The 12,836-nt window shown below is 64.7% G+C and overlaps 2 protein-coding genes across 2 annotated transcripts; one reads left to right on the top strand and one right to left on the bottom strand.

The window, feature by feature from the left end:
* The first annotated feature begins 155 nt into the window (after positions 1–155).
* Positions 156–4,314, top strand: IDH2 (isocitrate dehydrogenase (NADP(+)) 2). The gene is made up of 11 exons (XM_083870833.1): positions 156–256; positions 1,376–1,467; positions 1,861–2,026; positions 2,394–2,554; positions 2,638–2,781; positions 2,892–3,028; positions 3,132–3,283; positions 3,361–3,473; positions 3,579–3,676; positions 3,782–3,874; positions 4,121–4,314. The coding sequence occupies exons 1-11, from the start codon at positions 166–168 to the stop codon at positions 4,206–4,208; spliced, it is 1,335 nt and encodes a 444-aa protein (XP_083726959.1). The 5' UTR covers positions 156–165; the 3' UTR covers positions 4,209–4,314.
* A 100-nt stretch (positions 4,315–4,414) lies between these two features.
* On the bottom strand, positions 4,415–10,845 carry ZNF710 (zinc finger protein 710). Its single transcript, XM_083870827.1, has 5 exons — positions 10,748–10,845; positions 7,540–8,965; positions 6,825–7,016; positions 6,235–6,409; positions 4,415–5,993 (listed from the first exon to the last, which is right to left on the bottom strand). Exons 1-5 carry the CDS (start codon positions 10,765–10,767, stop codon positions 5,821–5,823), a joined length of 1,986 nt encoding a protein of 661 aa, XP_083726953.1. The 5' UTR covers positions 10,768–10,845; the 3' UTR covers positions 4,415–5,820.
* Positions 10,846–12,836: the final 1,991 nt, after the last annotated feature.

Raw genomic sequence — 12,836 nt, 5'->3', positions numbered from 1 at the left:
GACAGCGGGGCGGGGACACAGCCACGACCCCCGCCCCACGGCGGGACCCTGCGCGGGCCCCTCCGGCTCTGCGGCGGGGCCCCACGAGGGGAGCCGGGGCCGCGTCCCGCCCCGGGGCGGAGAGAACCGCGCCCCCGTGTCCGCCCGGCCGCGTCCGCCCACGCCATGGCCGCCCGTTACCTCCGCGCTGCCCCGGCGCTGCTCCGCCTGCCCCGCCGCCCGCCGCCCGCCGCCGGGGGCCCGCAGCGCCGCCACTGTGAGTGGGGCCCCTCGGGGGGATGCGGGGAGCCCTCGGTGCTCCGGGGCTGTGCGCGCCCCCGGCCCACGGGGGGGCTCGGATTCTTCAGGGGGGCGGTGGCCGCAATGGTGTCCGGGCTCAGGTTTGCTGCCGCCCCGCGGGGCCGGGCGGGCACACCGTGGGGCTTGTAGCGAGCTCTGGTGCTGGGGGGTGGTCTCGGTTCTGTAAGGGGGTTCACAGGTGGGTTCGGCCCCAGGGGAGTTCGGTCCCGGTTCTGTAAGGGGGTTCACAGGTGGGTTTGGCCCCAGGGGAGTTCGGTCCCGGTTCTGTAAGGGGGTTCACAGGTGGGTTTGGCCCCAGGGGAGTTCGGTCCCGGTTCTGTAAGGGGGTTCACAGGTGGGTTTGGCCCCAGGGGAGTTCGGTCCCGGTTCTGTAAGGGGGTTCACAGGTGGGTTTGGCCCCAGGGGAGTTCGGTCCCGGTTCCACGTGGCGTTTTGCTCAGCAGCTCGTACCTGATCTGAGCCTGGAGGGGGGAGCCCTTCAAGGTCCCGCACCAACGCGGGGTTCTGCCCCCCCAGGAGAATTAATTCACTCCTGTCCCGGTGCTGCTCAGGGGTTTTGTTTTGTCAGTGCTCAGGTCCCACTCGTGAGGGGCAGGGGGTGTCACCTCTGCTCTGGGTACTGTGTGGGGTTTTACAGCCTGACCCACAGACGGGTTTGGCACCCAGAGGGGCTTTGTCCTGGTCCAGGAGCCACACAGGGATTTGCACCCTGGTTTGTGCCCGAGTCTGGCCCCAGGGGACTGCACCTGCTCCTGGTGCTGGTCCCATTGTTGATCTCACTGAGGCGTTCCAGCCTGCCTGGCATGCAGCTGCCACTGTGCCAGGAATGTGCCCTGTCCCTGGCCCCCTCACAGGGTGGGTTGTGCACTCTGACCCCCACCCCAGCAGTGCTGGCCCCAGTCACTTGCCCAGACCCCAGCAGGGACCCCTGACCTGTCCCTGTCCCTCAGGCAGGGTGGCACCCACCCTGTCTGGCCGGAGCTGTGTGGTCCCCACGGGATGCCCTGGCCCCACACAAAGGTGGGGAGCTGTGGGGCCAGGGGGGCACCCCTAACACCCCCCCTCTGCTCTCCAGATGCCGACAAGAGGATCAAGGTGGCAAACCCCGTGGTGGAGATGGACGGGGATGAGATGACACGGATCATCTGGGCCTTCATTAAGGAGAAGGTGATGGGGCCCAGGGATGGGCGGGTGTGCCACAAGCAGGGCTGGGGGTTGTAGGGGGAACGGGTGATCCCTGTGCTGCCCTCTGTCTGTCCCCCCCGCCTCTGTCCCTCTGTCTGCAGGAAGCAGGTCATAAAATCGGCACAACGACCAGGAGGACCTTCAAGTGAGGCAGTGCTGGGCAGGGGGAGCTGTCTCACACCAGGAGGCCTGTTCAAGGCAGGGGGGGTGATCCAGACCAGCAGAACCATCTTGCCCAGGGGGGACCACCTTGGGCAGGCAGCCAGGCTGGGCTGGGCTGGGCTGGGCTGGGTGCCAGGGCTGGCCATGCCATGGTGCTGCTCCCCAGGCTCCTCACACTGTTCCCCCCATTCTGACACTCTCCTGGCCCCTCAGCTCATCCTGCCCAACGTGGATGTCCAGCTAAAATACTTCGACCTGGGGCTGCCACACCGGGACAAGACGGATGACCAGGTCACCATTGACTCAGCCCTGGCCACCCAGAAGTACAGCGTGGCTGTCAAGTGTGCCACCATCACGCCTGATGAAGCCAGAGTGGAAGGTGGGCAGGGGCAAGGGGCTGAGCCTCCTGTCTGTGCACAGCCCCCTTGGGGTCAGCAGTGCCTTCCCACCATTGCCAGCTCAGGTTTCTGGTGGGTCGGGGGCTGCACCATACTCAGTGCTGTGCCCCTCTCCCCACCCTGGGGGCTCACGGGTGCTGTGGGGACCCCATTGCCTGGGACTGGGGACACACTGACCTCTGTCCTATGCCAGTCATGACCTCATGCTGGCTGTCCCTCCCCTTGCAGCAGGGTCTGGCAGAGCCTGTGGAGCTGGGCGCTGGCAGGAGCCACGTGCTTCAGGGGTGCCAGGGGGTCATTTAGGGATCCTGGGGGGTCATTCAGGGGTCCCACCTGCATACCCCACAGAGTTCAAGCTGAAGAAGATGTGGAAGAGCCCCAACGGCACCATCCGGAACATCCTGGGGGGGACGGTGTTCAGGGAGCCCATCATCTGCAAGAACATTCCTCGCCTGGTGCCCGGCTGGACCAAGCCCATCACCATTGGCCGCCATGCCCACGGGGACCAGGTGAGCTGGCGCAGGGGCTGGTGCCGTGGGGCTGGCCTGCAGCTCCCTCAGCACTGCCTGACACTCTTCCTGGCCCCCCACAGTACAAAGCCACCGACTTTGTGGTGGACAAGTCCGGGACATTCAAGCTGGTCTTCACACCAAAGGATGGCAGTGGCTCCAAGGAGTGGGAGGTGTTCAACTTCCCCGGTGGTGGCGTGGGCATGGGCATGTACAACACAGATGAGGTACCTGTGGGGCTCCAGGGCTCCCAGCAGGGCACCCTGGGGTTCCTTGCCACCCTGGGGGCGATGCCAGGCCGAGGGACAGGGCCCCACGAGGTTTGCTTCCCTCGCAGTCCATCTCTGGCTTTGCGCACAGCTGCTTCCAGTACGCCATCCAGAAGAAGTGGCCGCTCTACCTGAGCACAAAGAACACCATCCTCAAGGCCTATGACGGGCGCTTCAAGGACATCTTCCAGGAGATCTTTGATAAGTATGGGCCGGGGGGGTCTGGGCTGTCCTGGGGTCTGTCCTGGGGGTGCTGGCAGTGAGACTCTCGTGGGGTGAGCGTGGCTGACCCCTGGTTGGGCTCCCAGGCACTACAAGACGGAGTTTGACAAGCTGAAGATCTGGTACGAGCACCGGCTCATCGACGACATGGTTGCCCAGATGCTGAAATCCTCTGGTGGCTTTGTCTGGGCCTGCAAGAACTATGACGGGGACGTCCAGTCAGACATCCTGGCCCAAGGTGAGCGGGGTAGAGCGTGGTGGACTCTGCATCATTCATCACCCCTGGGCGCTGTGCTGACCCCTGTCCCACCGCAGGGTTCGGCTCCCTGGGGTTGATGACCTCTGTCCTGGTGTGCCCGGATGGGAAGACCATTGAGGCCGAGGCTGCCCATGGCACTGTCACCCGGCACTACCGGGAGCACCAGAAGGTGGGCACCCTCTGCCAGGGAGCAGAGCCTGTGAGCTGCCTGTGCCAGGCTGCCCACACTGAGCACAGTGTCCACACCAGACAGCTGACCACTCTCTCTGCGCAGGGACGACCCACCAGCACCAACCCCATCGCCAGCATCTTCGCCTGGACACGTGGCCTGGAGCACCGGGGCAAGCTGGACAGTAACCCTGACCTCATCAAGTGAGCAGGGTGGGCACCCCTGGGTGGGGATCCCTGCCAGCAGCTGCTCTGGTGGCAGGGTTGGTGGCACCAGCCGTGCTGGACCCTCAGTGCTGCTGTCCCCAGGTTTGCACAGACGCTGGAGAAGGTTTGTGTGGACACGGTTGAGAGTGGGACCATGACAAAGGACCTCGCTGGCTGCATCCACGGCCTTGCCAAGTAAGGGTGGTTCTCAGGAGGGGGCAGCCACCTGCACTAGGGCAACGAGGCTGCACGGGTGACTGGGCAGGTGGAGTGACCCTGTAGGGTGGGAAAGTGACCAGGAGCTGGCTGTGCACAGTGGCCCCTCTGAACAGTCCCCAGGGTCTCAGGGTGGCTATTCACAATGGATTGGGTTGGGCAGGGGCCCAGGGCTGTGGGAGGAGGTGGGCAGGGACCCCCACCAATCCCTCTGTGTCTCCCCAGTGTGAAGCTGAATGAGCACTTTGTGAACACTACCGACTTCCTCGATGCCATCAAGAACAACCTGGACAAGGCTCTGGGCAAGAAATAGGGGACAGCCTCCCCATCTCTGGGATGGATGGGGCTGGGAAGGGCCCAGTGCCCTCCCTGTTCCCCAGCACAGCTCAGGAACACTTGAATAATTTTTCTAAAGTTTTCTTAGGAGTGTTTTTAAAGCCTTTGTAGCAGGGGAGTGTAGGGGTGGGGGGGGGGGGGGCGTGTGGGGGTCTATCCATTCTGTCCTGATTCCTGTACCCCATAACCATGTGGTGCCATTAAATATCTCCCCAGCCATGGCACATCATCTGGCACAGCTTTACAGTGTGGGCACAGCACAGGGGGCAGCCAGACCCCTGAGCTCAGCCCTGCCAGCCTGGGGGGGCCTGCACTCCAGCATTTTGGCCTTGCCCTGAAGGTACCGTATGGGGCTCTGCAGCCCTGCCCTGCTGAGGAAGGGTCGGGTCTGGCCGAGGCTGTGGCCATCTCCATCCTGCCCCAAGGCTGGCTGGGAGTGGGGGGAAAACAGTGGGGCAGGGGTCGTAGGCACACTGCCTTGTGGGGGAGCAAGTGGTGCCACAGCCAGGACCACCCCAGGGCTTTTGGGGATGGGGCAGATGGTGCTCAGCCTCAGGGAACACTGACACAAAGTGCAGGGGGTGTGTGGGATCATCAGACCCTGTGCCCTGGCTGGTCCCCAGGTGTTGATGCCTGCCAGGACTGACCCAGCTCTGGGTACACTTGGGGGACAATGCTGGGGGTGCTGCGAATCCTCTGCCCCTCAGCAGAGAGTGAAGAGCCCAAAGAGTGGTCCCGGCAGACTCAGCACTGCCCCGGGCAAACCCCTGGGCCGGGAGGAGGCAAACCCCCACCCAGGCTGCCCTAGGGAGAGCCTTTTCCTCCAGCCTCAGAGCAGCTGGGGGACAAGGAGGGGGTGCCAGTTCCTCAGTGGGGGGCTCTGCCCAGGACCCCGCTCTGGCCCTCAGCCCCTCACAACCCCCTCTCCCCACACACACCACACAGCTTACACGGGTTTACAAAGCACATTGGTTGAAGGGAACTGAACTCAGTGAAAAGATAAATCCAACCACGCGGCACATCTGAAAAAAATAAATTACTTTCAAAATACCATCATTTGCTGGGGCTGGGCTGGGTTTGCCTCCCCCGGATCCACCGCTGGCTGCAGCTCCAGGCCCGGAGCTGTGGGCACTGACTGTGCCCTGAGCTACGAAAATACTCTATTCTGTGTCCCAGGGCCTGACACAGGGAGCCCCGGGGGGAGTGGGAAATGCAAACCCACCTCCTCATGTGGGCAGGGGCTTCTGCCAATCAGGGGGAACCCCTGTGCAGCAGGGGGGAGGACCCAGGAGGTAGAATAATTAGTGATGCTCATCATCTTGCTCTACAGCAGCCCCTTCCATCCTTACTCATTCAGTGATCTGCTGGGTCATGCCTACCCTGCCTGCAGCTTCAAGTCACCAGGTGCAGGGTGCAGGCAGGGGCAGGGGGGCAGCAACTGAGCCAAGGCAGGTCCAGCAAAGTCTTCTGGACATCCCTGTGTCCCCCAAGCCCAGTGGAGGAAGCCATCCCTCCAGCTCTGGGGACTCTGGCTGGGTGCTGCAGCCCCTGTTAACCCCTCCAAGCCCCCACAGCCCCACCAGCCTCGGCTACAACATGTTGTAGTAGGCCATCTCCTTCATGGCCTGCTCGGCCAGCGTGTGCTCGTCCGGGGGGTTGCCCACAGCCCCGTAGCCGTAAGAGTTCTCCTCCTCGAAGTCGTCCATCTCCTGCTGGCCGTCCAGCTCCGTGTGATCAGCCCCGGCCAGCTCCATCATGGCATCTAGGAACCAGCACAGGGACAGGCACTGACAGACCTGCGGGGAGGGCTGGGGCCAGCAGCTCCCCCTCCCTGGGTTTGGGGCCCAGAACTCCCCAGGAGCCACAGCCCTGCTGGATCTGGGCCTCTTGTGGGGGCAGCCCTTGGGTGAGGAGACGTGAACCTGCCACAGCCACGGCACAGCCCAGCTCAGCTCCCAGTGCTGTGGGGCAGTCACAACACCCAGCCCGCCCCGGGGACCCACCTTGGCTGTCCAGGCTGATGTCCATCACCCCGTGCTTGACCTTCATGTGCCGGCTGAGGTTGCCCTTCAGGTTGAACTTGCTGGAGCAGTAGGGACACTTGAAGGGCTTGCTGCCAGCGTGCAGGTGCATGTGGCCCAGCAGGTTGTACATGCGGTTGAAGGACTTCCCGCAGACCTGCCGGCAGCGTGCCCACGGTCAGCCCACGGTCAGCCCCAGAGCTTGAAAGGCTCTGCACCACACACCTGCCCCCCAGGGCCCCCTGGGGCTCCCACCAAGAGTAACCTTGTGGTCACTCTTGTCTCCTGCCAAGAATAACGGGGCTCCCTCCTTCCCTCCCTCCTCCTGCTCTGTGTGGGGGGCTTGGGGAGGCAGTGTTGATGCTGCTGGGGGCTCCAGAGCATCCAGCGCTGCTCAGGGAGAGGCATTGGTTGTCATTTCAGCAGCAGCAATGCTCCCATCACAGCTTGGAGCAGATATTCCATGCCCAAGCCAGCAGGGGAGGCATCACAAAGCTCAGCCTGGCCAGATTCCTGGCAGGACCTGTGCCCTCCCATCCCCAGCTCCATCAGCCCCCCAGGCCCGCCAGTACCTTGCACTTGAACGGCTTCACCGGTGAGTGCACGATCATGTGGGTCTTGAGGGTCTGCTTCTGCACGAAGGTCTTGAAGCAGATGTGGCACTGGTAGGGCCGGACGCTGGTGTGGATCAGCATGTGCCGCTTCATGTTGGCCTGCAGGGTGAACTCCCGCCCGCACACCTCACACTTGAACTCCTTCACGCCCTGCCAGGGGTGGGACAGCTGTAGGCCAAGGGGGGGAGCTTGGGCAGACCCCCAGGCACTGGGGACACACCAGCCTGGCCTGAGCCCAGCACAATGCAGGGGTTGTGGGTGGGGGCTGGACAGGCTCTGTAAGTGCAGCTGAGTGCCAGCTCTGCTCTGGGGCTCAGCCCAATTGCTCCCCATTAAAGAAAAAGGGCAAACACCCATATACAGCCTGACCAGAGGGGCTGTGACAGCTCCTGGACAGGACCCCCCCCCAGGTTACTCTGTGGCAGGTCTAAAACTCCTTCCCTGAGGAAGGGAGCCCCCAGAAGGGCAGGGGCTGGGTGCCAGAGACCCCTCACTGCATGTCAGTGACCCCAGCTAATGCCAGCCACAGGTGCTCCTGCCCACCTGCACCACCCACCTCCTCCCAAGACTGGGGGCATTGGGACACTCCTCTCTGCCAGCACCCACATCCAGAGCTGGCACATCCCCTCTGGGCATGATGAGGGGAGCACCCCACAGGACTCCGAGCCCCTACCTTGTGCGTGAGCGAGTGCTGCTTGAGGTGGTGGATCTGGCTGAACTCCATCCCGCACTCGGTGCAGACAAAGGGCCGGACATTCTGGTGCTTCAGCATGTGGTTCTGCAGCTGGCTGCGGTAGTGGAAGGACTTGCTGCACTCCAGGCACTGGTAGAGCGTGGGGCCCTGGTGCGTGGCCAGGTGCCGCTTCAGCTGGGTGAGCGTGGAGAAGTCCAGCCCGCACTCCACGCACACGTGGCAGCGCCCGCTCTCGTGCTTCACCTCGTGCGCCTTCAGCTCGCTGGGGTAGGCGAAGCCGCGCCCGCAGAAGCGGCAGCTGTAGGGCTTGATGTCGGTGTGCAGCAGCATGTGCCGCTTCAGGTGGCTGGTCTGGGTGAAGGCTTTGCTGCACACCCCGCACTTGTGCGGCCGCGTGCCCTGGTGGGTCAGCAGGTGGGTCTGCAGGTGGCTGGGCTGCTTGAACAGCTTGTTGCAGTGCGGGCAGGAGTGGGGCTTGATGCCGTTGTGGCCCAGGATGTGGGTCACCAGGTTGTACTTGGAGGTGTAGGACTTCTCGCACATGCGGCACTGCCAGCGCTTCTGGCGGTCCCCGGCCTCCACCAGGTAGGAGTCGTCGATCTGCACGTTGATGTCCAGCCGGTCCAGCTGCGCCTTCCTGCTGTGCTCGCTGGTGCCGCCGGCCGCCTCCAGCTCCCCCGGCTCCTGCCACACACAGCCCTGCTCGCTCTTCACCTGCTCGGGGGACGCCGGCGCGGGGGCCTCCTCCTCGCCAGGGGACGGGGCAGCCGCCTCCAGGGCCCCCACGGTCTGCGGGGTCCCCGCGGTGCCCCCGGCCGGGTCGCTGCCCCTGCGCCGGCGCTCGGTGCCCTCCAGCTCCCGGTGCCGGCGCAGGTGCCGCAGGCGTCGGGGCTTCCTGCTGAAGGTGCCCAGGTCGATCATCTTCATGGCTCCGCTCTGCACCGCCGGCTCCTGGCTGGGCTCGGGGGGCTGGGGCACATGGCCCTGCTGCCCCTCACTCTCCTCGTCCCCAGGGACGGACACGTCGTACGGTGGCTCAGCCTCTGCCTCTGCCTTCTCGCTCTTGACCTTGGGCATCAGCCTCACGGGTGGCCTCTTCCTCCTCCGGGCGTGCTTCCCCAGGGAGGAGTCTGCTTCCAGGGTGTCCTCGTCCTGCCCGTCCGCAGGGCCCTGCTCCTCGCCCTCGGGCTCCCCAGGCTCCATGGCGGCATTGTCCTGCTGCTCCCCGGCCAGCCCCGGGAAGAAGCCCGCGGGGGTGACGGTGGCCCCGAGCAGCTCATTGTCGGACACCAGCCCCAGGACGGCGGCCTGCGCCAGGGACAGCACCACCACCGCGTCCGTCTGCGTCCCGCACTCGCTGAACCGATCCACATCCATCTCTGGCCGCCGGCCTACGCTGCCATGGCTGGGGAGGGACAGACACGGCCCTGAGCCCCTGGCACCCCACTGTGCCACAGGGGCTCACCCCAGCCCTCACCCCTTGCCTTAGGGAGCCCCAGAGTGACACGGGTGGTGCCAGCCTGGGTCCCCAGCACCACACAGCCCGGGATGTGGAGACAGAGCAGCCCTGAGGGTTTCCACTGTAGGGCTGGGAGGAGGAGGGAAGCTTGGAGCCGTGCCCACTGTCAGCCTCTCTGGATGGGCTGTTAGTTCCTGGCGCTGGGGTTTGGCTGCCTGCATGCCCCCAGGCTCCTAGGAGTGACTCCAGAGAACAAGTGCCTGAGCAGTTTGGAAACTGGTCTCAGCTCAGTCTCTGAGCTCTGGCAGGAGCAGCAACTGCACAGGGGGCAAGAGGAGTGGGGCCCAGACCCCACAGGACCACCAGGACACAGCCTGCCCAGCAGTGGGCCCAGGCAGAGGCAGAGGCTGTGCTGGGCTCAGCACTGGTGGCTGGCACACTCACCCCGGGGGTCCCAGCACCACCACACACCTCCCCCCAGCCGTGAGGAGAGGCAGGGAAGTGCCTGGGAGCTGCAGCTTCCTCCTGCTGAAGGAGTGTTCTCCTAAATACAATTATCCCTGCAGCTACAACAAAGGAATCCTGCGGGGGAGGTGGAACAGGGATGAATTCCGAGCCAGATCCTGTCACAGTCCCAGGAGAACCTGCCCAGCACGAGGAGATCGTGGGATGAACCTCCACTTTGGAGAAGGGAAACCCCCCAGTGCCTGGGCATCACTCCTGCAGCCAGGTCGGCCACAGGGACACTGGGCACGGCTGGGGACATTGGCCTGTCTGTGCCACCTGCTCCTGCCGACCCCAAACGTGTCCCCTCACGGCAGTGCCCTGTGCACCCAAACACAGCACAGCACAGGGCATGGGGAACAGGATGGGATGACGGGGAAGGTCAAGAGCAGTGTGAGGAAAGACAGAGAAGGGGAGCAACACCAGCCACAGGGGCTCGGCCACCCGCAGACATCTGGGGTCCCTCCTCACATCTGCTGGGGCAGCACGGGGCTGGCACCGGCCACAGCACTCCTGGCCCAGGGTCAGACACAGCCAGTGAGGGGACCCTGGACTGCAGGGGAAGGTCTGAGCCAGGCACCCCCCTCTGCCCGGGCACCCCCTCCCCAGAGCCAGGGGCAGGGCCGGGGGCGGCAGGGACAGAACGGAGGGAGGGAGGGAGGAGATGGAGAGGAAGAGGATGGGGGTGGGAGAAGGAGGAGGAGGAAGGGGATGAGGGGAGCACTAGTGCGGAGGCAGCGGAACAAAGCAGGGAGTGGGGGAGGGCGGCGGCGGGAAGAGGAGGAGGGTTGGGAGGAAGAAGAGGGATCAGGCAGGGAGGGGAGGCGGCTCCTGGCGCGCCCTGAGCAGCCCCGGGCCGTGCCCTGAGCAGCCCCGGGCCGTGCCCCGCCGGCCGGGACCCCCTTCCCCGGAGCTCCCTGGGGCCCCGAGCTGCCCATTGCAGCACAGGGAGAGGAGACCCCGCTGCTCTCCCCGCACGGCAGAGGGGTCAGGGGACCCCCAGCCCGGCGCCTTGGGGGCTCTGCCCCCCAAAACACGCACCACGACACGGGGGCAGCTACAGGAACAGCGCACTGACCCCCTCCCCAGACCAGCACCAGCGAGCCCTAACCCCACCCCAAACAGGCTTTTAGGGGAAAGTAACCGCGGGTTCCTGCTCTGGGCACCGGGAAAGGGGCTGGCTCCCCTCCGCAGCGGGAAAGGCAAAGGTGGTGCCGCACAAACCTCTCTGCACTCGTGTCCATCGCACACACGGCCCCGGGAGGCGGCGGGGAGCTCTGCTGGGCACGGCGCTCCGGCGGCACAAACCCGCACCGGGAGCAGGAACAGGGCAGGGGCAGCTCTTTCACTTCCCGCTCTCACTTCCCTGTTGGCGCCTCGGGACTCGCCGGGCCGGCGGGATGCGCCGTTTCCCGACACGCCGAGGCGAGGTGGGGTCGTGCACTGCAGCCCCCCCAGGACACTCCCGGCGGCCGGAGCGGGAGCGCTGCCAGCCCCTCTGCGCCCCGGGGGGCTGCTGCGGCCGGGCCGGGCCCGGGGCTGCCAACACCGACCCCAGCATCGCGGGGATGGGGCACAGAGACCCCCGGGCACCGCAGAGACCCCCGGGCACCGCAGAGACCCCCGAGCACCGCAGAGACCCCCGGGCACCGCAGAGACCCCCGGGCACCGCAGAGACCCCCGCCCCTGCGCGGATCCCGGCGGGGACACAGAACATCCTCCAGCTCCTCCCCGTGCCCGGCACAGACCTGCACCCACAGCCTCCCACCCACCCCGCTCGGGGTCCCTCCCCAGCGCTGCTGCTGGAACCAAACCCTCCTCCAGGCCTTAAAACCCTTTAGTTTTCGAGTCCAGCGCTTTGGGCCAGGCTCGGGGCCCTCGGGCTCATTTCCCGATGCAGAACCGAGCCTGCCCGTCCTTCTCCCACGTGCGGGGCACACGGACACAGTGGAGTGTCCCCTCTGCCGGTGGCGTGTGCTGAGCCCCCAGGGCACCTGTCCACCTCCCCCAGGGCACCCACCCCTCTCCCAGGGCACCCATCCCTCTCCCAGGGCACCCATCCACCTCCTCCAGGGCACCCATCCCTCTCCCCCAGATCCCTCACCCATCTCTCCCATGTCACTCATCCACCTCCCCCAGGGCACCCATCCACCTCTCCCAGGGCACCCATCCATCTCCCCCAGATCCCTCATCCCTCTCTCCCAGCCCACCCATCCATCTCCCTCTCCAGCACCACAGGACAGATGCACCAGGGGCCAGCAGTGCTGGCTGCCATCCCTGATACTCTGGGATTGTGAAATTTGGGGTTCTTTCATCATTTCCCCTCCCACTCCAAAGTTCAGTTTTGGTGCAGTTTCTCCTCCCACCTTTCCCAACACATCTGGGAAGATCCAGGCTCTGCCCTGGCACATCCTGCAGACCCTGCCCTCCCTGCCCTGGCTGCCCCCTCAGAGCCCCCACCAGCTCCTCACTCACCACTTGGTCACTTAAACTTAAAGTTTTTTTTTCACGGCTTTCACTTCTTTGTGCTATTTTACTTCTGTTTTCCTCTCTTGCTCTATGATGAGCCCCCCCAATACCCACTTCTCTCTGGGACCCTCTGGCAGCAGCATCTGCACAGCAGGTTCTCCACTCCCAGCACACTCCTCGCTGCATTCCAGATTTTTCCAGCCACCAGGCTAAGTCCTGTGTCTCTTACATGTGGACATGTTTCCCTTCCCTTTGCTGTTTTACCTCCCTCAGTTTCACCCACCTGCCCAATCCTTGTGCCAGCCCACCTGGCCCCTCGGCCAGCCCCACCCCTCTAGAGATAAGAGCCTGGAAAGCCTCAGTTGAGCAGCAGGAAAACATCCCACCTCACGCACAGAGGCCTCACCTTTGCACCCACAGGTTTACCTGTAACACCCCAGACCCAAAAGGGTCAGAGCTAAAGGAGTCCTCACAGCCCCCAGGGGCAGCTCTGGGAGGGAGCACAGCCCCAGCTGCCCTGACAGCCCCACGACCCCTGTTTGCCCCCTGTCCCCATTCCCAGCTCCCCTCACCAGCTCCCACCCAACCATCCCTGCAGAGACCCAGGTACCCCAAATCCAGACGGTTTGGGGGGTTGATTTACTTCTCAGCTCTCCCAAGGGGCAGCTGAGACCCCTGCCAGGTGTGCAGGAGCCCACCCTGCTGCCACTGCTCTGTGGGGGGACATGAACCACCCACCTGAGCAGGTGCCAGAGCCCAGCTGGGACCAGCAGCAGTTTATGACTCTGAGCCTCTGCACAGGTTCCCAGGCTGCCTGACAGGCCTGGTGCCATGGGAAAGAGGA

Source organism: Zosterops lateralis (assembly GCF_965231275.1).
Source record: "Zosterops lateralis genome assembly, chromosome: 13".
Classification (NCBI taxonomy): Eukaryota; Metazoa; Chordata; class Aves; order Passeriformes; family Zosteropidae; genus Zosterops; species Zosterops lateralis.
This window is presented reverse-complemented; position numbering and strand designations above follow the sequence as displayed.

Excerpts from the sequence above, each read along its gene's own strand:
- IDH2 (XM_083870833.1), top strand. The coding sequence starts at position 166 with ATGGCCGCCCGTTACCTCCGCGCTGCCCCGGCGCTGCTCCGCCTGCCC. Across the intron at positions 3,029-3,131 it reads TTCCAGGAGATCTTTGATAA|GCACTACAAGACGGAGTTTG; the intron begins GTATGGGCCGGG and ends TTGGGCTCCCAG. Across the intron at positions 3,284-3,360 it reads GTCAGACATCCTGGCCCAAG|GGTTCGGCTCCCTGGGGTTG; the intron begins GTGAGCGGGGTA and ends GTCCCACCGCAG.
- ZNF710 (XM_083870827.1), bottom strand. The coding sequence starts at position 10,767 with ATGGACACGAGTGCAGAGAG. Across the intron at positions 8,966-10,747 it reads ATGGACACGAGTGCAGAGAG|CCATGGCAGCGTAGGCCGGC; the intron begins GTTTGTGCGGCA and ends GTCCCTCCCCAG. Across the intron at positions 6,410-6,824 it reads TGAAGCCGTTCAAGTGCAAG|GTCTGCGGGAAGTCCTTCAA; the intron begins GTACTGGCGGGC and ends CGCTGCCGGCAG.